This window comes from Moschus berezovskii, chromosome 27, assembly GCF_049115385.1.
Source record: "Moschus berezovskii isolate FMDL1 chromosome 27, NW_MosBer_1.0, whole genome shotgun sequence".
NCBI classification, from domain to species: Eukaryota; Metazoa; Chordata; class Mammalia; order Artiodactyla; family Moschidae; genus Moschus; species Moschus berezovskii.
The window spans coordinates 5,961,706-5,980,894 of NC_142486.1; the positions used below are offsets into that span (position 1 = coordinate 5,961,706).

General features: G+C 55.8%; 4 protein-coding genes across 7 annotated transcripts; 3 read left to right on the forward strand and 1 right to left on the reverse strand.

The window, feature by feature from the left end:
- Positions 1-189: 189 nt before the first annotated feature.
- On the forward strand, positions 190-4,079 carry AP4M1 (adaptor related protein complex 4 subunit mu 1). Of its 3 annotated transcripts, none has more exons than XM_055410215.2 (15): positions 190-349; positions 452-540; positions 927-1,033; positions 1,120-1,216; positions 1,312-1,422; positions 1,510-1,590; positions 1,810-1,872; positions 1,953-2,019; positions 2,122-2,175; positions 2,305-2,411; positions 2,513-2,607; positions 2,939-2,983; positions 3,207-3,257; positions 3,380-3,491; positions 3,658-4,079. In XM_055410215.2, exons 1-15 carry the CDS (start codon positions 292-294, stop codon positions 3,877-3,879), a joined length of 1,359 nt encoding a protein of 452 aa, XP_055266190.2. In that variant the 5' UTR covers positions 190-291; the 3' UTR covers positions 3,880-4,079. The 3 variants fall into 3 exon arrangements, with proteins under 3 accessions (XP_055266190.2, XP_055266192.2, XP_088689395.1); XM_055410217.2 differs by having other exon boundaries at positions 1,120-1,210; XM_088833269.1 differs by adding an exon at positions 708-832 and having other exon boundaries at positions 221-540.
- TAF6 (TATA-box binding protein associated factor 6) lies at positions 4,062-11,448 on the reverse strand. Of its 2 annotated transcripts, none has more exons than XM_055410211.2 (15): positions 11,283-11,448; positions 8,579-8,792; positions 8,394-8,480; positions 8,120-8,273; positions 7,879-7,935; positions 7,670-7,789; positions 7,306-7,451; positions 7,145-7,222; positions 6,941-7,042; positions 6,677-6,859; positions 6,115-6,189; positions 5,833-5,958; positions 5,157-5,330; positions 4,718-4,915; positions 4,062-4,589 (listed from the first exon to the last, which is right to left on the reverse strand). In XM_055410211.2, the coding sequence occupies exons 2-15, from the start codon at positions 8,732-8,734 to the stop codon at positions 4,209-4,211; spliced, it is 2,037 nt and encodes a 678-aa protein (XP_055266186.1). In that variant the 5' UTR covers positions 8,735-8,792; positions 11,283-11,448; the 3' UTR covers positions 4,062-4,208. The 2 variants fall into 2 exon arrangements, with proteins under 2 accessions (XP_055266186.1, XP_055266182.1); XM_055410207.2 differs by having other exon boundaries at positions 11,400-11,418.
- A 271-nt stretch (positions 11,449-11,719) lies between these two features.
- CNPY4 (canopy FGF signaling regulator 4) lies at positions 11,720-15,661 on the forward strand. Its single transcript, XM_055410204.2, has 6 exons — positions 11,720-11,951; positions 13,848-13,974; positions 14,073-14,169; positions 14,406-14,528; positions 15,304-15,421; positions 15,515-15,661. The coding sequence occupies exons 1-6, from the start codon at positions 11,837-11,839 to the stop codon at positions 15,658-15,660; spliced, it is 726 nt and encodes a 241-aa protein (XP_055266179.2). The 5' UTR covers positions 11,720-11,836; the 3' UTR covers position 15,661.
- A 1,268-nt stretch (positions 15,662-16,929) lies between these two features.
- MBLAC1 (metallo-beta-lactamase domain containing 1) lies at positions 16,930-18,034 on the forward strand. The gene has a single exon (XM_055410203.2). The coding sequence runs from the start codon at positions 16,938-16,940 to the stop codon at positions 17,727-17,729; it is 792 nt and encodes a 263-aa protein (XP_055266178.2). The 5' UTR covers positions 16,930-16,937; the 3' UTR covers positions 17,730-18,034.
- Positions 18,035-19,189: the final 1,155 nt, after the last annotated feature.

The following is a 19,189-nucleotide window of genomic DNA, read 5'->3' on the forward strand; positions in this document are numbered from 1 at the left end:
GTGACCAGCGCCGCCGCTTGCGGGCCAATCGGGGAGGATGCCCTTCGCCCCTCCCGCTTGCCGCGGGCCCCAACCTCGGCCAATCAACGGGCGAACCTGGGCTGAGTGACGGGGAAGAGACGCGGGTGTGTGGAGGGAAGGGCTGGGCGAGGCGGGGCGCGCGCCGGGTTTCCCGCGGTCGGAGGAGAATCGCTCTTAAAGGGCCAGCCTACTCGCGTCCTTTTGTTCCGGGGCCGCAGGGCGGGGCAGGCCCAACGTTTGCTGTCTCCTAGTCTATTCTCCAGAACGGCCATGATTTCCCAATTCTTCATTCTGTCCTCCAAGGGGGACCCGCTCATCTACAAGGACTGTATCCTTGGCCAGCAGGGCGGCGGGAGAAGGGCTGAGTGGGACTAGGGCCCCAGTGCCAGCGAGTGTCGCCAGCTCCTTAGCTTTCCTCCCACTCGGTCAGTCCGCGGAGACAGCGGCGGCCGGGATGTGGCCGAGCTCTTCTACCGGAAGCTGACGGGACTGCCTGGAGACGAGTCTCCGGTTGTCATGGTAACCATTGGCGGGAGTGGGGGTGGGGTGGTGGGTGTGCAGTTGGTGGTCTGGGGTTGGGAGGCGCCTCCTCCCGGGACTGTCTCTAAGAGCTCATGGCGGGGTGGAAGTGGGTTCATGCCTCTAAATAATATTAATGGTGGCTTACTGATCGCTAACCTCACCAGGCACAGCTCTTCACATGTCTCAATCCTCAGCCACTTTGGAGTAGGTACTATTACTAACTTCATTTACACATTCGGAAGCTGGGCCTTGGGGAGGATTTCGTATGTGGTCTAAAGTCACGCTGCTAGTAAGTAGGGAAATCAGGATACCAGCCTCAGTCTCATGGCCAGGAATTCACTGCAGCTCTCTTCCTAACGTTTTTCTCCATGCCTCTGCTTCAGCACCACGATGACCGTCACTTTATTCACATCAGACACAGCGGTCTCTACTTGGTGGCCACTACTTCAGAAAACATTTCTCCCTTCAGCCTCCTGGAGCTGCTCTCCCGGTGAGGAGGGCAGGGCTGGGCACCCGGGTGCAGGGGTCGGGAGTCAGAGAGGAGGAGTTATGCACCCTCTGTCTGGGTTTTTGCAGGCTGGCCACTCTCCTGGGTGATTACTGTGGCTCCCTAGGGGAGGCAACCATCTCTCGCAACGTGGCTTTGGTCTACGAACTTCTGGATGAGGTGCTGGTGAGGTTCCTCCCTGTCCCTGGTTCCCTGAAGATACAGCATTCATTTTCACTCCTTCCCCGACTACCCAAAAAGTGTCTTTTCTCTGCCCTTAGGACTATGGCTACATACAGACCACATCCACAGAGGTGCTGAGGAACTTCATCCAGACAGAGGCTGTAGTCAGCAAACCCTTCAGCCTCTTTGATCTCAGCAGTGTTGGCTTGGTCAGTCCGGGGACAGAGGAGGCCAGGATTGAGGAGGGTTAGTGGGAAGCATCAGCCATGAGGATTGATTGATTTGGGTGCTTTCAGTTTGGGGCCGAGACACAACAGAGCAAAGTGGCCCCCAGCAGTGCAGCCAGCCGGCCTGTCCTGTCCAGCCGCTCTGACCAGGTGAGGGAGGGGCTGTTGGGTTCACTTCCTCTGGTTGAGTCCCCAGAGTCCAAGATCCTGGCATAGCTATCCCCCTTCTCTAGACATCGAGGATCCCTTTTCTTAGCTCTGTGCCCCCATCCTGGGGCCCCAGCCTCCACTGTTCTGTCCTTTCTGCCTGTCCACATTAGAAGACAGACTAACCAATCTCCAACCACCAGACTTCCTCTCTTTCCTTAGAGCCAAAAGAATGAAGTGTTTTTGGACGTGGTCGAGAGATTATCCGTACTGATAGCCTCTAACGTAAGTTTGGGCCCCCAACCCTGCGGCTGAGGATGGTGGCACCTGGGAATCGCTGGGCATTGACCTCCTGCTGCTCTTAGGGCTCGCTGCTCAAGGTGGACGTACAGGGTGAGATTCGGCTCAAGAGCTTTCTGCCCAGCGGCTCAGGTGAGCAGCATGCAGGCTGGACCGGGTTGGAGTGTGGGAATGGCTCCTTGGTGGCGGGTATGGTAATATGGTGGCTTCTTCTGATACTTTTTTGTCTGACAGAGATGCGCATTGGCTTGACTGAGGAGTTTTGTGTGGGGAAGTCTGAACTGAGAGGTGAGGAGAAAGCGGGTCTTTTTCTTCTAGGTAGAGGTCACTGTCCTAGGTTTCACCTGGGAAAGTTAGACAGATCCCCACCCCCTCCCAAAATACAGGTCAGCAAAGGGGTTCTTTCTCTCTTTCCAGGCTATGGGCCAGGAATTCGGGTGGATGAGGTCTCCTTTCACAGTTCGGTGTATCTGGATGAGTTTGAATCTCATCGGATTCTCCGTCTACAGCCCCCTCAGGGTGAGGTCAGGACAGGGCTGGCCTAGCATATGCCATCCACTGAGGGGGAGGGAGGCTGTTCAGGTGTTAGGAGACCAAACTCACCTCCGCTCCTCTCTGGTCTTAGCTGACTGTGATGAGGTACCAACTCTCAGATGACCTCCCTTCCCCACTCCCCTTCCGGCTCTTTCCCTCTGTGCAGTGGGACCGAGGCTCAGGCAGGTGAGACCATTTTCCCGTTCTAGAACTTCTTTGGACCCCAAGCCAATGTATGTATGCACATGTGTGTGTATGTATGTATTTATGTTTGTATGTATATATGTAATTCCCAGGTTGATTTTTGGAGGAATAGTGGTGGTGGTGGTGACATTGGCTCCAGGTTAGAATAGGCACCCTCCCCCACAAGTGGACCCAGCTCCATGCATGTAATGGCTCGTGGAGTTGGGTGGATCTCAGCTCTTCTCTTTCCTTTTTGGGGCAAAAGCCTCAGCCACACATGGGGGCCTGCCAGTGGGATAGGGCCTGAGTAACAGTATTGTACCCTCTCACGCAGGCTCCAGGTTTATCTGAAGTTACGTTGTGACCTGCCCCCAAAGAGGTGAGTGGGGGTAGCCCAGCCTAGTCCAGCTATGAAGAGTAGGAGACAAGGCCCAGATATCTGCTCTTTCTACCCCCAGGTGCGGCTGGCAGCCTCAGAATCCAGGGGAGAGTGTCTGGAGTTTGGGAAGGGGGTGGGGGTACTTGTGCACAAGTCCGGTGGTGACGTTCATGAAGATGGGACGCGGCCTTCCTGGGACTGACTGCTCCCTTCTCCCTTGCAGCCAGGCTCTCAACGTCAGGCTGCATCTTCCCCTGCCTCGAGGGGTGGTCAGGTGAGTGCGTGTGCACTGTGGGCCCGAGGGCAGTCGCACTAGCTTCTCTGGACAACAGATAGTGCTGGGGTGGGAGCTGTGGGGCAGGGGCTGAGCCCAACCCTTTCCTCTCCCGACTCCAGCCTGTCTCAGGAGCTGAGCAGCCCAGAGCAGAAGGCAGAACTGGGGGAGGGAGCCCTTCGCTGGGACCTGCCTCGGGTGCAAGGAGGCTCTCAGCTCTCCGGCCTCTTCCAGGTACCAGCTGCTGATTCTCGAAGGCCCTGCCCCCGCCTCCACCTCCAGCCCTGACCCATGCTTCCTCACGCAGGCGGTCAGTGTGGTCAGCTTCCTGGCCCCTTGGCTCTCTTGCCCTCCCTCCTCTCGGGGCCTTCAGCACCCTCCCTGCCTCTGCCCCTCACAGATGGACGTCCCGGGCCTCCCTGGGCCTCCCGGCCAAGGCCCCTCCGCCTCGGCTCCTCTGGGGCTGGGCCCCGCCAGCCTCTCCTTCGAACTTCCCCGGCACACGTGCTCCGGCCTCCAGGTCCGCTTCCTCAGGCTGGCATCCAGACCCTGTGGCAACGCCAACCCCCACAAGTGGGTGCGACACCTAAGCCACAGCGACGCCTACGTCATTCGGATCTGAGGCTCCCAAACGAGGACACAGGAGGCAGAGGTGGTGGTCAGGGCGTTGGAGAAGGACAGTGTTTTCTCTCCTTGAGCCTGGGGCTGGGGCTGGAAGAGTCCTGAGTCCTTGAGACCAGGGAGCTCGACGAGTTAGACCCTCCTGTGGGACCTGACCCAGGGAGGAGTGAGGTAGATCACAACTTAAAAATCAAACTTTTATTCTGAGCAACTGGCTGTACAGTATCTAAAGAGAAAGTCACGTGGGGGAAGCTGGCTACTACTTCCTTCCACCCAGCACATGTGTGTCTGTGTGTGTGGGAGAGAGAGAATCCAGGGAGAGGGTCAGCATCAGGGCGCAGGTGGAGGGGAGCTGGCCGCGGGGGGTTGTGAGCCATTAGCCTTTGGAGTCCCTGGAGCAGGAGGGGGGCTCTCCCCAGCTTCCGGTTTCCCCCCACAGAGGGTGCTGCCCCCAAGTGGGGAGGGGGCTGAGGCCGGGGTAGGGGCGGGAGAAGGATGGGAGGTGGGGCCTCCTTTGCCCTCCCCAGTGGGCGGCAGAGACACCACGATGTACTTCTGGACACTGCCCGGACCCGAGGGGGCGGTGCTGGGGGGTGTGGTGGCGGCGGTGGAGACCAGCTTGACGATGGGCTGCACACTGGGGACGGTGGTAGTGACGGGAGAGGTCGTGGTGGAGCCGGAGCCCGGGGCCGAGGTGCTGAGGGACAGAACCTGGGCCAGAAAGAAGGCAGTGCTGCTGGCCCGCACCCGCCCCAAAGCCCAGGCCGGGGGACGCCTCCCGTGCTCCAGCCTGGGCCCCATTAGCCCGGGCCCCAGCAGCCCAGTCCCACGTGGGGTACCTGCTGGGTGGATGAGGCACTGGAGGACGAGGACATGACGATGAACTTGGTTGGCGGCGGGGATGGCTGTGGCGGGGCGGCAGCTCGCGCAGACACCAGCGTCTGGACGGGCAATGCAATGGAGCCGGGGACCTTCAGCAAGCCGGGGGTCCGAGGGCCAGGCTGGGGGGCCTGAGAGAGGGTCAGCGTGGGCCGGGGCTGTAGAAAGCAGCAGGAAGAAAACATCACCCATCTGTGTTCACCAGCTCCCCCAAGATGGCTGACTTAGGGGGCCCCGTGTGCTTAGGGGGCCCCATGTTTCACAGAAGTCAGGGTGCGCACCCCAGTGTGTGGTGTCTGTGAGCCCCACTGGGATGGGAACCACCCCCAGAGTTTTTCTTCCTTTCACCCTCCCCTCCCTCTCCACTCGCTCCCCCTTCCTCCCCGACCCTGCACTGACCTGAGTGATGGTCAGGGTGGTCCTGTTGACCTGCTGAGCCTGCAGTGCAGCCTGAGCCCGGGCCTTGACCACATGGGAGCAGAGCAGGGGCCCAAGGGACCCAAATTCTGCCCGATAGGCATCCTGATTGTCAGGCGGCGGGCGCAGCTTTGCCAGGACAGGGGCACAGTGTTTCTACAGAGAGAAGGCAAAGAACCGCCAGGTCGAGGGAGGGCGGGGATGCTGAGAATCCGGACAGGGGAGGGGTGACAAAGGAGGTCATCCATTGTTTCAGTGTGTGCCTGCTGGAGGCCAGGCTGCGCTCGCTGGTTTATCTGCGTAAGGAATGCGGCGGTTTTTCCTTATAGAGAACACAGGCAGCAGCTGGCTGGGTGGACAGCTCGCTGAGCAATTACCCTGATCACATCTAAGGGCCAGCCAGTCCACAGGGCATGTGCCTCACAGGAGCATCAGGGGCAGGTCAGGCGGAGTTCAGACTCCTTACTTCTTGCTCGGTGCCTTACACAGTGCCAGCTATATAACAGTACTGGACTCTGAGGTGTGCTCTGCACATGAGGCGAAGACGGGATAAGTGAACGAAAGACGCCCTATGCTTGCTCAACACTGTCCTGTGTGTGTGTGTGGCGGGGGCAGAGGGGCATCAGTGGGAGGAAGGGGGAGGGCGGGGCTCTGTCACCAGGAGGAGGCTCTGCACATGGTCGGCCCCGATGCGGTCAATGTTGCTCAGCACCGGGCCATCCAGAACCCCGCGGATCCGCTCCCCCTCCTGCTGCAGCCGTGGCAGAATCAACGTCTTAATCACCTATTGGAAAAGGAAGAGAGAAGCCGGGGTCCGGGGGTCACCACACGGTCTCCCAGGTCAGGAGGCTGTTGCCCGCTCTGACCTCCCGATCCCTCCCCTCCCCAGGGCTCCCCTCCCCAGGGCTCCCCTCCCAGGGCTCCCCTCCCAGGGCCTAACATCGTGTCCCAGCTCTGCCAGGCCTGCAATGGAGCCGTATCGCGTAGTCCACGGGGTCTTCTCGTCCACCCAACTCTGTAAGGGGATGGAAAATAAACCCAAATGAAGGGGTGTGAAAAGCTAACTGGTAATGACTCAAGTCTCATACACAAGCTTCCTTATAAGTCATTAAGACACAACAGCTTTTTCCTGACCACCCTCTCCTCCCCAAAGTAGCTGCTATTCTGATCTCTACCGTCAGAGATTAGTTTAATTCTTTGGCAGCACTGTGCAGCATGTGGGATCTTAGTTCCCTGACCAGGGATCGAACCCTCGCCCTTTGCATTGGAAGCACGGAGTCTTAACCACTGGGCCACCAGGGAAATCCTGCAGAGATTAGTTTTTGTATTTGAACTTTAAAGTGGAATCACACAATTAGAAAAAAAGACACTGCGGATCTGGCCCAAGTCTAGTCCACGCCTCTCCGCTGCTGGTTTTCAGCGTCACTTCCCGAAGCCACACTGGCTTGGGCGTGGTGCTCACTGTTCTGGTGACAAGCCAGCCAGTGATGGAAAGGGCTCACCTTGGTGAAGGTCTTGGTAATGCGGGACTGGATGTTGTTCGTGGTTGTGCTGAAGTGCTTGCAGATCTGGGCCACCAGGCGGGCGGCAAAGTCCCGGAGTGCCCAGTGATTGTCCACGTCTGGCCGCAGGCACAGCTGCCTGCTCACGATGCAGGTCATCACGGCCGGGATCAACTCGTGCACCTGAGGGCGAAGCCCCGCGTCAGCTAGCTGTGACAGAGGTCCCCGAGCCTGGACGAGCGGTGGGCCAGCAGGTCCACTCACGTATTTCTCTAGGTACAGAGTAGGGTTGTCCATCAGCGCTTTCACCATGCGCATCAGGTAGATGAGCAGGGCCAGGTTGTTCTGCACCACGTTCACACGCACCTGGGTGGGGAGGGAGCAGGGATGGGGCAGCGGGAACTCTCCAGGAACCTCTGCTGCCCGCCCATCCCTGGGACCCCATTCCACCCTCCCATGGCCTCTCACCCCCTCCGAGATGAAGGTGCTGAAGCGTGGCAGCATTTGGTAGAGGCCTGGGTCTGTAGCGATGCTCTGCAGAGCCTCCTGTGGGGGAAGGGGAGCGAGTGAAGCGGGGCGACCCCCGGGGCCAAGGAGGGGCAAAGGCAGGACGCACAGCGGGGCCTCACCGCTCTCTTGGCCTCACAGGAGCCCACACAGGCCTCGGTGATCTCCTTGTAGTACAGCTGCTGTTCCACTGACAACTCATGGATGCTTCGGGGCTTCAGTCGCAGAGGCGCCCCCTCCAGCAGGGGTGGCGCCTTCTTCTCTTTCCCTGTGTGAGTCGGGAAGCCAGGTGTAGGCAGGAAAGCTCCTGGGGAGGCCTGGGCACCAGGCAAACCTCTAGCCTCACCTCCCCCACCCAGGGAGACAGGCTTCTTGGCTGTTTCTGGGGCTCACTGGCCGGAGCTCACACCCTCTGCCCTGACCTCACCCACCTCACACACATGACCATCTGGCTTTGGTTAAGAGGCCTGGCCCAGCAGTACTGACCTTTGCCATCAGCTGGAGCGGCCCCCTGACCTTTGCCTTTCAAGGGGCCGTCTTCCTCCTGGCCTGGCTTGGCTGACTTCAGGGGTTCTGTGGCCTCAGCCTTCTGCTGCTCCTTGGGAGCTGGTGGGAAAGGAAAGCTGGTGGGAAAGGAAAGGGGAGGAAATGTGGAGGGAGGAGGGAAAGGGGTGGACGCTGGGCATGGAGGTTACCTGGGGGTGGGTTCTCTGGAATCGCGGGCTGGCAGCCTTCAATGCTCAACCAGTGAGCTGCGAGGAAGAAAGGTGTCCAGGTGAACCACCAGGCGGGGACATCAGGAAGTCACTCCACACGAAGGGATGTGTTTTCGTGTTCCCCACTAGGGGTCTCACATGGAGGGCTCCTTCACCAGTGCCCTTCACACCCACACAAGGCCCTTTCCCTCCTCCCTGCCCCATTCTCCCCTCCCCCGACCTTTGAGGCAGACGTCCAGGGGCACCCGGGGCAGAGGGGTATTGATGATATCACTCAGGTCAACCTCCTTCTCCTCGTAGAAGTAAAGCTCCCGGCCGCCACCAGAGGCAAAACGGAAAGGAATGAATTCCTGAGCGTGGAAGCCATACAGTGGCTACAACAGGAGGGAGAGAGACGCTGGATGAGAAGGGAGCCCAAGCTGGCTGGGCTGAGGTCAATGCAGCGACTGGGAGGTCTCGGCACCCTGCCCCTCCGTCCTGTGCGTCCCCATCACCTCGACGTTCTTTAGCTTCAGTGCGTAGTCAATGTCACTGGTGGTGAGTTTCTGCCGCTTCCCCATGTGCATGAACTTCAAAGCATCCTGGGTTGGGGGGTGGGAGGACAGACGTCAGCCAGAGACCCTGGGGAAGAAGGCAGCCTGGGCAGCAGTCTCTCTGCAGTGCGGGAAGACCAGGGTACCTGCGCAATCTCCTTGATGCGGTAGCTGACCTCATCCGTCAGCAGCTGGCAGGTCTCCTCCTGAATCTGAGCGATGCCCATGGACTCGGCCACCACCTTCATGGACTCCGAGGGCAGCACGGTGTTGCTCAGCTTCAGCTTCTTCTCCTCAGCCATTCTGGAGCCCCTCCTCCCCTCCCTGGAAGGATGATGCCCCAGGGCAGAGATGGAGACCCTGGCGGGGGTTGAGAGGAAACCTGAGTGAGACCTGAAGAGGGGCTGTCCAGCCAGGAGAGGCCACCACAAGGGAAGAACAGTGGAGCATGAGGAGGGGTGGAGCTGGGGGATGTCTTCTGTCCATCCTCACAGGAGCAGCACTTACTGAACAGGAGGTAGGACTCAGACCCAACTGGACGCAATTTATTGAGCTCTGGTTCTGTGCCAGGCACCGTACAAGTCAGGTATAGCAGAACAATCTCAGTTCTCAGTTTCAATCCCAGCCCCAGCACTACCTAGCAGTGTTGTCTAGGCAAGCTACTTAAATGCTCCTGGCTTTGGGTTTCTTCTCTGTAAAATGTGCAGTGTCTTTTTTTTCCTCAGGTGGTTGACATGCCTACCTTCATGTCTCTTGTCCTTTCTTGCATCATTATTTATGCTTGAAAAATACAAAATATTGGTTAAATACAACTTGCCCTGTCTGAGCCTATGTGCCCCTACCATTGAATGTGATGAAAAAACACACAGCCATCTTGACCAATCTGCACTTTGAATTCATGGCCACAAACTTCAGATGGGCTCTTGATGCCGCTCGGATGGTCACAGAGCTCAGTGCATTCAGGTTCCGTCTCGCCAGTCATCTCTTCTCCCTGATTTCTGGCCACAGAAGAGACTTCCCGGGTTCCCATCACTGTGTCCACCCGCTGAGCATCACTGGCACCCACGTGCTCTGCCTTCCTGTTACTGTAGAGGTTCTCGTCACGCCCCTCCCCAACTCCTCTCCTTCTCTTGAACCCACCCCGGTCAGGATTTTGACTCCTGATCCTGGTTTTCCTCCTACTTCACTGGCCCCTCTTTACATTGCCTTTGCTGGTTCTTCCTCTGCTCATCTGCCTGACGCTGGAATGCCCTGCGTTTGGTCCTCGTGTAGCTATGAGCTATACATATTCCCTTGGTTACCTCAACCGTTCTTACAGCTTTCAGTATTGCATACAGGCTAAGGATGGTAAATTTATATCCCCCACCCAGGGCTTTCTTCCCAACTCCAGACTTGTATATTTAACTGGCTACTTAAAATTTCTTCTAAACTCAACTCCTGACATCCCCCTCCCCACCTGCTCCAGCCTCAGCTTTCCTCATCTTCATAGCAATGCCATTAATCCAGATGCTCACTCATCACGTGAGCCCTCACCGCAAACCCATCAGGTGATCCAACTTGATCCCTCTGCTCCCACTGCGTGGCCAGCTCACCATTACCCATCCCCCCCATCCCCCCCACCCCGGGGAACCTTAAGAGCCTCCTGAGGAGGTCTTCCTGTTTCCATCCTTGCTCCCTACATCTATTCCCAACATAGCAGCCAGAATGATTCTGTCAAAATATAAATCAGATTGGGTCATTTCTCCGCTCAAAACCCTCTACTGGCTCCCAGTGTGCCACAGCGTAAATACAAAATCCTTATTTCGGTCGACGAGGTCCTTCACGATTTGCTCTCTCCCCATCAAGTCTCTGACCTTTCCTTTCTTCTTCTACTATGATCCAGCCCCATGGTCCTCCTTGCTGTTCCAAGATGCCAGGCACGTTCTTGCTTTGTGGTATTTGTTCCCTCTGCCTGGAATGCTCTTCCCTAGATGTCCCCAGGCTGCCTATTCCCATTACCCTGTTTAATACTGAACCCCACCCCCACTCTGCTTTTTTTTTTTTTAAATTCCCATGGAACCTAATGTCTGCTGATACATACTGTATTACTTTTTATGCTTCTCACTACATCGCCCCTTCCCTTCTCTGTGTGGACAGAGAACTTTGTTATGTTCACCGACGTATGCAGAGTCCCCAGACAGATATTCCACAAATACCTGCTGAATATACGAGTGAGTTGTAAGGCTTAGAGATCAGGAACTCACTAAGGACTCGGTACCATTATTATCGAACAAGACATAGCCCCAAGCTTGGAATCTACTTTGTGGCCAAAAGGAAAGTGGCTCACTTGAAGCTGGCATTAGGAAGTCGAATGTCAAAAGTGTTTAGGACCGACTGCAAGATGGTGAGGGGCGGGTGTGGGCCTGATGGAGGAGCGGGAAGAGGGGTGGGAAAAACAATTTCGTTCTTCTCAACCCATCCCAGGTCTCCTCCCCCACTTTCATAAATCTTATCTGCAGAGGACACATTTATTCAACACATACTCTGGACCTGGAGCCGAGTAAAGAGGAGGCGGTCGTGTCCCAGTTCCCTGGCGAGCTCCTACTAATCCTTCAATAGCCCGCGGTACCCTCTGCCGGTGTAAAGGCTCACAAAACACGCCACGGCCTCAGGAAACCTCAGGTCAGTGGAAGCGGCAAGGAGGCGTCACAGGAGACTAACTTGACCTAGATCCGTGTAGCATTCCCCAGCAGGGAAGCGGGTCGAAGGTTCTCCAGGCAATGGGTACAGCGAGAAAGAAAGCGTAGAGAGCCCACCTCATCCCCCAACGTCCCTCCAGTGCAAACACACAGAGTCCCCACGCACACGTACACTCAACCAACCGTCCTCCTCTGGGTCCCCACACGGGCCCTTCAAAGACTCTAGTCCCGGGTAGCACTCAGACCCGCCCCCGCCAGCCGAACGCCCAGCGCAGGAAAAGCCTCTCACCGCCGCCAAAGCGCCGCTCACCCGGCGCTGGGCGCCATGTTGGCCCCGCCCCCTCCGGGAGCAGGTCCTGGCAGAGCCCGAGAGTGGGCCCTTTGCCCTTCCCCGAGCCGGAGTGAGCTCCCTAGTCTCAGAGCTGAAATGATATAAAAATGGTGTCTCTCTGCCCGCGTCTAAAGAGCGCACTCTCTTGCTGTAATTACTTCAGTTTATTCTTTCACTATCCGGCGGCCAGGACCTTCGGGAGGCGCCACAAAACTAGGTGGGGAAGCCCCAAGCGCCGCGAGGCCCCGCCCTCTTTCGAGGCGGCACTGCGCGTGCGCCTCCCAGGCCAGGCTGGATTAAAGTTGCTGCCGACCGCCTGGAGATTTAAAGGGCCCGCTGCCTGCTCGAAGTTGGTTTGAAAGCGAGGGGTGGTTAGCTGTGGACGGCACTTGGTCATGGGACCTGTGCGGTTGGGAACGTTGCTTTTCATTCTGACTGTGTACGGTGCTTGGGCTGGGACGCCGAAGGAGGAGGAAGATGACACAGAACGCTTGCCCAGCAAATGCGAAGGTATCCAAAGGGAGTAGCCCCTATTCGCATCCTTCTGCCCTACCTACTTCGTCTGGGCCAGACCAAATGGAACGTGATGGGTGGGTCATTCGACCTCCTTGAGGACCTGAGGGAGGTTCTGATGGAGCCTGGTGGAATTCGAATGGGGCCAACAGAGGGAACGCATATCGCTACCCCCAAACTATGGCACTCCAATTCCCATGAGACATCCAGAAGGTGGGGCTTGCTTTTTCTTGCTGGTTTGGGCCCCAGTGGCTTGTGGGAATTGTAGTTCAGAGACTATCGGCCCAATCGCCCACTCTAATCAGCATCTTCTCTGTGTGTGTGCGCGTGTGTTTCCCCAAAACGACCATAGCTAAATCTGAAGAGCCTGCAGGAGTGGGCTGTCAGGCTCATTACCTTGTAGACAGCCTCTGCTCCACCCCAGCAGAGACGCTCCCAAATTATAGGCCCTACGCCCTCCTGCGGGGGTTTGAGAGTGAATAAATCAGGCGTTGAAGCTCGTAAAAGAGAGAGGTGGCCAAACAACTGGGAGAGGTTCCCCATAACTGTGAGGCTTTACAGAGGGTGTGCACTGTGTGGATTTTTCAACAAGCAGCATCTTCTGTAGCTGCATCTGTGGGACCAGCTGGGAGGGGGCACTTCAGAGCTGAGCCATCGAGCGCCCTGGTTCCCTAGTTTGTTGCCTTCCTGGCTTTAATTTCTTCCTGGATTCTATTCCCCTTTGCCTTACTCCACCCTGCCTTTCAGTATCAGTGTTCTTCATGACATGGTCCTAACAGTTCCTTTCCTTTCATTTGTGTTCTCACTCTTAACCCGCTACACCTGTCAGTCTTTCTAAACCCAGACTCAGCTGAGTCCCTCCTTGCTTTAACACCTCTTCAGGCCTCCTGCTGTGATTAGACTCAACGTTTTTGGCACATCAGTCAAGTCTCTTTCTTTCTTATAAGCCTCCATCTTTTTACATTTCCATACCCTACCTCCCATTCCCAAAGTGCCCATGCTTCAGCCACATTGAACTTCTCAGTGGTCACTGAACCTGCCTGGTCCTCTTGCTCCTCTGTGCCATTGCACTTTGTTTTTGTCCTTTGCCTGGAATGATCCTCACTCTTCTGTACTTGGTTCTTCAACATCCAGTTTACATGTCACCACCTTTGGAAGCTTCTTTCCTTATCTGTCACCTCTCACTGCATTGCAGGGAAGGAGAGTACCTATGTCTCCCTGGTCCTAGCATCGTGCCATAGGCATGTGTGAGACACTTTTGTTACTTGCTCCTCTGGTGAGTTTGCTTGGCACTTCTGTATAGGCCAGTCCTTTTCTTGGGATCCACTGGTACTGGAAAGACAGTGGTGGGAGAGACACAATGCTCATCCTTGAGGAAATCACAGGCTAGTTGGATTTCCTAGTGAGATTAAGTCTCTTGGTTTTTATCACCGTCCCCTCCCCCCCGCCCCGCCCCAGTGTAGGGTCCATTACGAAATATTGTCATCATCTTTTTATCTGTCCCCAGTGACACTGGCAGTGTCCTGTGGATAGGGATCACAGGTCTGTTGCTCTCTGTATTGCTACTGTGTATCCAGAAGGAGCTCCATAAATAACTGCAGGAAACAGCAAATACTTATGTAGCGCTCACCCCCTTCCAGGCACTATTCTAGGGGCTTTACATAGATTGGTTTAATCCTCACCACAGCCCTGTGATGGAGGCACTTCATTTTAGAGGTGAAGAAACAAAGACCCAGCAGGATTGTCACCCAGCTACTAAGTGGCTGAGTCAGGACTCCAGCCTCACCAGTCTGGCCCCAGGGCCTGCACCCATAACCACTGTGGCTCTGCTGCCATCTCTAGAATGAGTTGCTGGTATGTTTGTTTATTTTTCACATCCCCTTGGACATCTAGTATGTAAACTCCTGAGCCTGGAACTACAGGAAGAGCTGAGTCGTACTGGCCGATCTCGAGAGGTGCTGGAGCTGGGGCAGGTGCTGGACACAGGCAAGAGGAAGAGACACATCCCTTACAGCGTTTCGTGAGTCCTTCTTGATGTTCCTCCACCTTCCAGTCCTCTGAGGAGCCCTGGGAGCACCCACAGCATCCAGGGAGTCTCTGTTTCCCCTCTTCCCACAGAGAGACAAGGCTGGAAGAGGCCTTGGAGAATTTATGTGAGCGGATCCTGGATTACAGTGTTCATGCTGAGCGCAAGGGCTCATTGAGATATGCCAAGGTCAGACTCTTCTCTAGGGCAGGATCCCACCTTTCAGAAACTACAACCTGTCTCCCCTGAGGTCCTCATGAAGTCTGCCCATCTTCTCCCAGCTCTGGAGTGTCCCCTCCCCATGGTAGACTTGCCTGATCCCTGTGGCACTCACCAGAGTCTCCGGTAGATGACAAAGTGGATCTGGCAAAAAGGGGAGGAGGCGGAGCAGGGGACTGGACTGAGCTCAAATTCCCATCTTTCAGGGGCAGAGTCAGACCATGGCAACACTGAAAGGCCTGGTGCAGAAGGGGGTGAAGGTAGATCTGGGGATCCCTCTGGAGCTGTGGGACGAGCCCAGCGTGGAGGTCACATTCCTCAAGAAGCAGGTAGGATTGGATACTGCATTGCCCAGGGAGATGAGAAGGGAACGTGAGGGGAGCTCGATCCTAGGGAGGTCCATCTTTGAGCAAAGCAGGGACTCTGCCATTGCCTGACATGGGCCCAGGAGCATATCAAGAAGTAATAACGGAGACTAAGAATATATACTGCCATTTATTGAGTACCTACTGTGTACCTGGTTTGGGGCCACATACTTTCCAGCTGCTGCCTCATTTTACTCTCACAACAACCTGATGTGGTAGATGCTATTACTACTTCCCATTCTACAGGCAAGGAACTGAGACTCAGAATTTAGTAACTTACTTGGCAGGATGCTGTTGCTCCTAAGTTGCTTCAGTCGTGTCCGACTCTGTGCGACCCCATAGATGGCAGCCCACCAGGCTCCCCCGTCCCTGGGATTCTCCAGGCAAGAACACTGGAGTGGGTTGCCATGTCCTTCTCCAATGCATGAAAGTGAAAAGTGAAAGTGAGGTCGCTCAGTCGTGTCCGACTCTTCGAGACCCCATGGACTGCAGCCCACCAGGCTCCTCTGTCCATGGGATTTTCCAGGCAAGAGTACTGGAGTGGGTTGCCATTGCCTTCTCCCAGGATAGGTGCCAATAAATGTCTGTTGAATCAAAGAGAACCACAAATCTAATAACCCGAGTTTAACTGCCTGGCTCCCTGCCTCTCCAAAGTGGGGAGACAGGGAATGAAGAGCAGGGAGGAGGGTCTGCACAGAACAGCAGAGCAGATACCCTTCTGACCCTTCCACTTGACCAGTGTGAGACCATGCTGGAGGAGTTTGAAGACGTCGTGGGAGATTGGTACTTCCATCATCAGGAGCATCCCCTACAGCATTTTCTCTGTGAAGGTCATGTGCTTCCAGCTTCTGAAACTGGTAAGGGTGGAAGCTGGCCCCTTTCTTGCCAGGCTACAACCTCTCTGTCCCCCCAGGACTAATATCTAAATTATTTTCTATTACTCAACCTAGCGTGTCTACAGGAAACTTGGACTGGAAAGGAGAAGGTCACAGATGGGCAAGAGAAGACTGAAGAGGAGGAGCAAGATGAGGAGGAGGAGGAGGAGGAGATGACTAACACACCGGTCCACTCCCAGCATGACCCAGAGGATCTTTGACCCTTGCCTTTGAGCCCCCAGGAGGGACAGGGGTCATGGAGAACCCTCTGCAGTCTGAGCTCTCCTTGCCCCACAGCTTTAAGAGGATGTGTATGTGTGAGTGACCCCACCCTACAGCTTGTAGCTCTTCTCTCCCATCTGGTCTCAGGCAGGATCCTGGTGGTGTAGCATGGCCTGGCTATGGAGAGAAAGGTGGAAGCAGTAGATAGAAGCCCGGCCCCAGCAGATCGGTCCGCTAAATGCCATTCAGCCCCTTCTCAGGTGTGTGTGGTGACAGTATTATTTGAATATCTCCACTATTCCCCACTGGACCCAGAGGTCAGCTGGGCATAGGAGCAGTGGACCTTGGCAGTCACTTTGCCCCCCGAAGGTCTGTTTTTAAGACTGTTAAAACAGAGAAGCCAGAATGGACATTCTGAACAACCTATACCCACTGCTAGCATCTAGGAGGCTACATGTCAACAATCTGTGAACGGGAAGAGGACACTGGATGCGGGCAAGGCAATACTGATAAGTTAGATGAAGTTAGATGGGGTAGACACTTCGGTCTACTTCGTAGTAATTTCACCGAGACGACCATGTAACATCAAAGGTGCCAAATTTTCTATAACGCTAGTAAACTTTTTTTTTAATATCAGTTAGACCCCCAATTTCAAACAACTGCCGTGTACGCATCATAGCTGCCCGATAAACAGCAGCGTCCGGTGAGGAGGGTCTTCTGCCGCCAGCCTTTAGAAGTTAATGATGCTTTGTAATTTTGCAGCCTAGGAGGTTAGCAGGGATCGGCGGGCTGAGACCGGTTTCAGGCTGGCGTCTGTGTAGCCCCGGTCTGCGCATGCCTGAAAACGCGCCGGAATAAAAATCCGCGCGCGGCGCCGCGCCTGCCGCCATATTTGGGTTACGGGAGCTCGCAGAAGACAAACTCCCTCTCGCTTTTCCAGCGTCACTTCTTCCCTCGAAGTGAGGCAAGTCCTAAGAGAGGCGCTAAAACTAGGTCCAAAGTGGAAAGCGGCTCAGGTTAGAGAGAAGGAAATAACTACGCCACCCCCGGGGTTGCAGCTGAGAACCTCACACGCGAGCGGGGCGCTGGCCGAAGACGCTGAGGGACTGGCGGATTCGCGCCGAAGTTCAGTTGGGCGATGCCAACTTAAGCGTGTGAGGGGGGTAGGAACTGAGATTTGGAAGGTACCATTCGGCGGAGGCCGAGCGAATGTGGGAACCTGAAGGGAGCGGACAGTCGCCCACAGCCCCACTTCTCAGCTGACCCCTCTCAGGCCATGAGCAGTCTAGTGCGCACCGAGCCGCTGACCGGGGAGACCCCTCTGCTGGTGCCCGGCGACCCCTACTCCGTGGTGGTTCTGCTGCAAGGCTACGCGGAGCCCGAGGGGGTCGGCGACGCCGTGCGAGCCGACGGCTCCGTGACCCTTGTCCTGCCCCAGGCCTGGGGCCCGCCCTCCAGCCACCGAGAGCCCCTGCCTTACGAGGCGAAGGCCGCCCTAGAGGCGGCGGCCCGGGGCCCCATCCTTGTGGACACCGCGGGCCCTTGGGCTCGCGAGGCGCTCCTGGGGGCCCTGGCGGGGCAGGGCGTGGCTCCCGGAGACGTGACTCTGGTGGTGGGGACCCACGGACACTCGGACCACATCGGGAACCTGGGGCTGTTTCCCGGGGCGGCCCTGCTGGTCTCCCACGACTTCTGCCTCCCCGGGGGCCGTTACCTCCCCCACGGATTGGGTGAGGAGCGGCCTTTGCGGTTGGGGCCGGGACTCGAGGTGTGGGCCACACCCGGCCACGGTGGCCAGCGGGACGTGAGCGTGCTGGTGGCTGGCACGGCCCTGGGAACCGTCATGATAGTGGGAGATGTGTTTGAACGTGATGGGGACGAGGGCTCGTGGCAGGCGCTGAGCGAAGACCCAGTGGCCCAGAAGCACAGCCGAAAGCGGGTCCTGGGCACTGCCGACGTGGTCGTGCCTGGTCACGGAGCCCCCTTTAGGGTGATAAGGGAAGCCTCGGCGCCAGAGACAGAGCCGGCCAGATCTCGTGACGGAGAGGAGCCCACAGTGCACGGATAAAACCCAGTCTTGACTGGATCCTTTTCAGTGATCCCATCTCCCACCCACCAGCCGAGGAACTGAACGTCCAAGAGACAAGATGACGAGTCAAAGTAGTCATGGGTAGTCTCTTTCAGCTCTTTAGGAGGCCAGTTTTTCAGCGAGGACAGAGTGCTTTTGCCACAGCTATCACCAGTATCATTGTTTCTCTGACCGAACTAGGACCACGGACTCCTCAGCTCTGTGTCATCTCTCAGCCGTCATTAGTGAAATAGAATGTTCTTGGGAGTCTTCCAAAATAAAAGTAGAAACTGCATTGAAAACCATACTGCCCTTCAAATGTATTCCAATTAAAAGATTTTTTTAAAGGAAAGAAAATCATACTGCCCTAATGTAAATGTGAGTGCCTCAGGTGGCGCAATGGTAAAGAATCCGCCTGCCAGTGCAGGGGATGCAGGAGACTTGGATTGGATCCCTGGGTCAGGAAGATCCCCTGGAGTAGGAAATGGCAGCCCACTCCAGTATTCTTGCCTGGAAAATTACGTGGACAGCAGACTGTCAGGCTATAGTCCATGGGTCTCAACAAGTTGGACACAACTGAACATGCACGCATAATGTAAAAGTGAAGCATCCATAGTGATTATTATGCAGATATAATCCAACAACTGCAACAAGGGGACACTTTGGCAATACATTGCCTGTTTCTCAGAGGAGGCAGTTTGCTGTGAGAAGGTGCAGGGCAGAGAGAGATCATTGGAGTCATATGACTAAGTTGTCATTAATTTGTTTAATGAATGCTTGTTAACACCTGCAATATCTCAAGCATGGCTCGAGCTCTCGGGCATACAGCAGTGAGCAATCAGATAAACTGAAGGAGACAGGTAAACAATAATAGTAGGAAGCCAAATAATTCCAGGTTCTGGTTAGTGATATAAACAAATGGCAGGGTGAGAAGGGGATAGAGTGCTGGGGTGGGAGAATGGTCAGGAAAAGCCTCTGGGAGGTGGTGCCTGATGAGAGAACTGAATGAGAAAAAGCCGGCCATGTGGGAGCCATGTAGAAGCGGGGCATTCCAGGCACAGATATAAAGCCCCCAGGCAAGCTTGACTTACTTGAGCAGTAAGAAGACCTTGGGGTTGTGTTACAGAGCATGGGGGTAGAGCAGTAAAAAATGAGGCTGCAGAGTTTGGCAGCACCATCTTGCAGGGCCTTGGTGACCATGGTGAGAGGTTTTGATTTGGTACCGAGATTGAAAGCTTTGGCTTTATACTGACACAAGACCAGGTTGTTGACCTAGTCTCATTTATGTTTTAAAATAATCACTCTTATTCTGAGTGGAGAAGGGGTTGGAGTGGGGCAACAACTAGGTTGAAAGACATTGTGGTTGAACTTGATGGTACCTGCCCTTATTCCAGAAGTCCTGTTGTGGCTGTGGTCCTCCTCATAACTGTGTCCCAGTACCAGGGCCCTCTGTCCACACA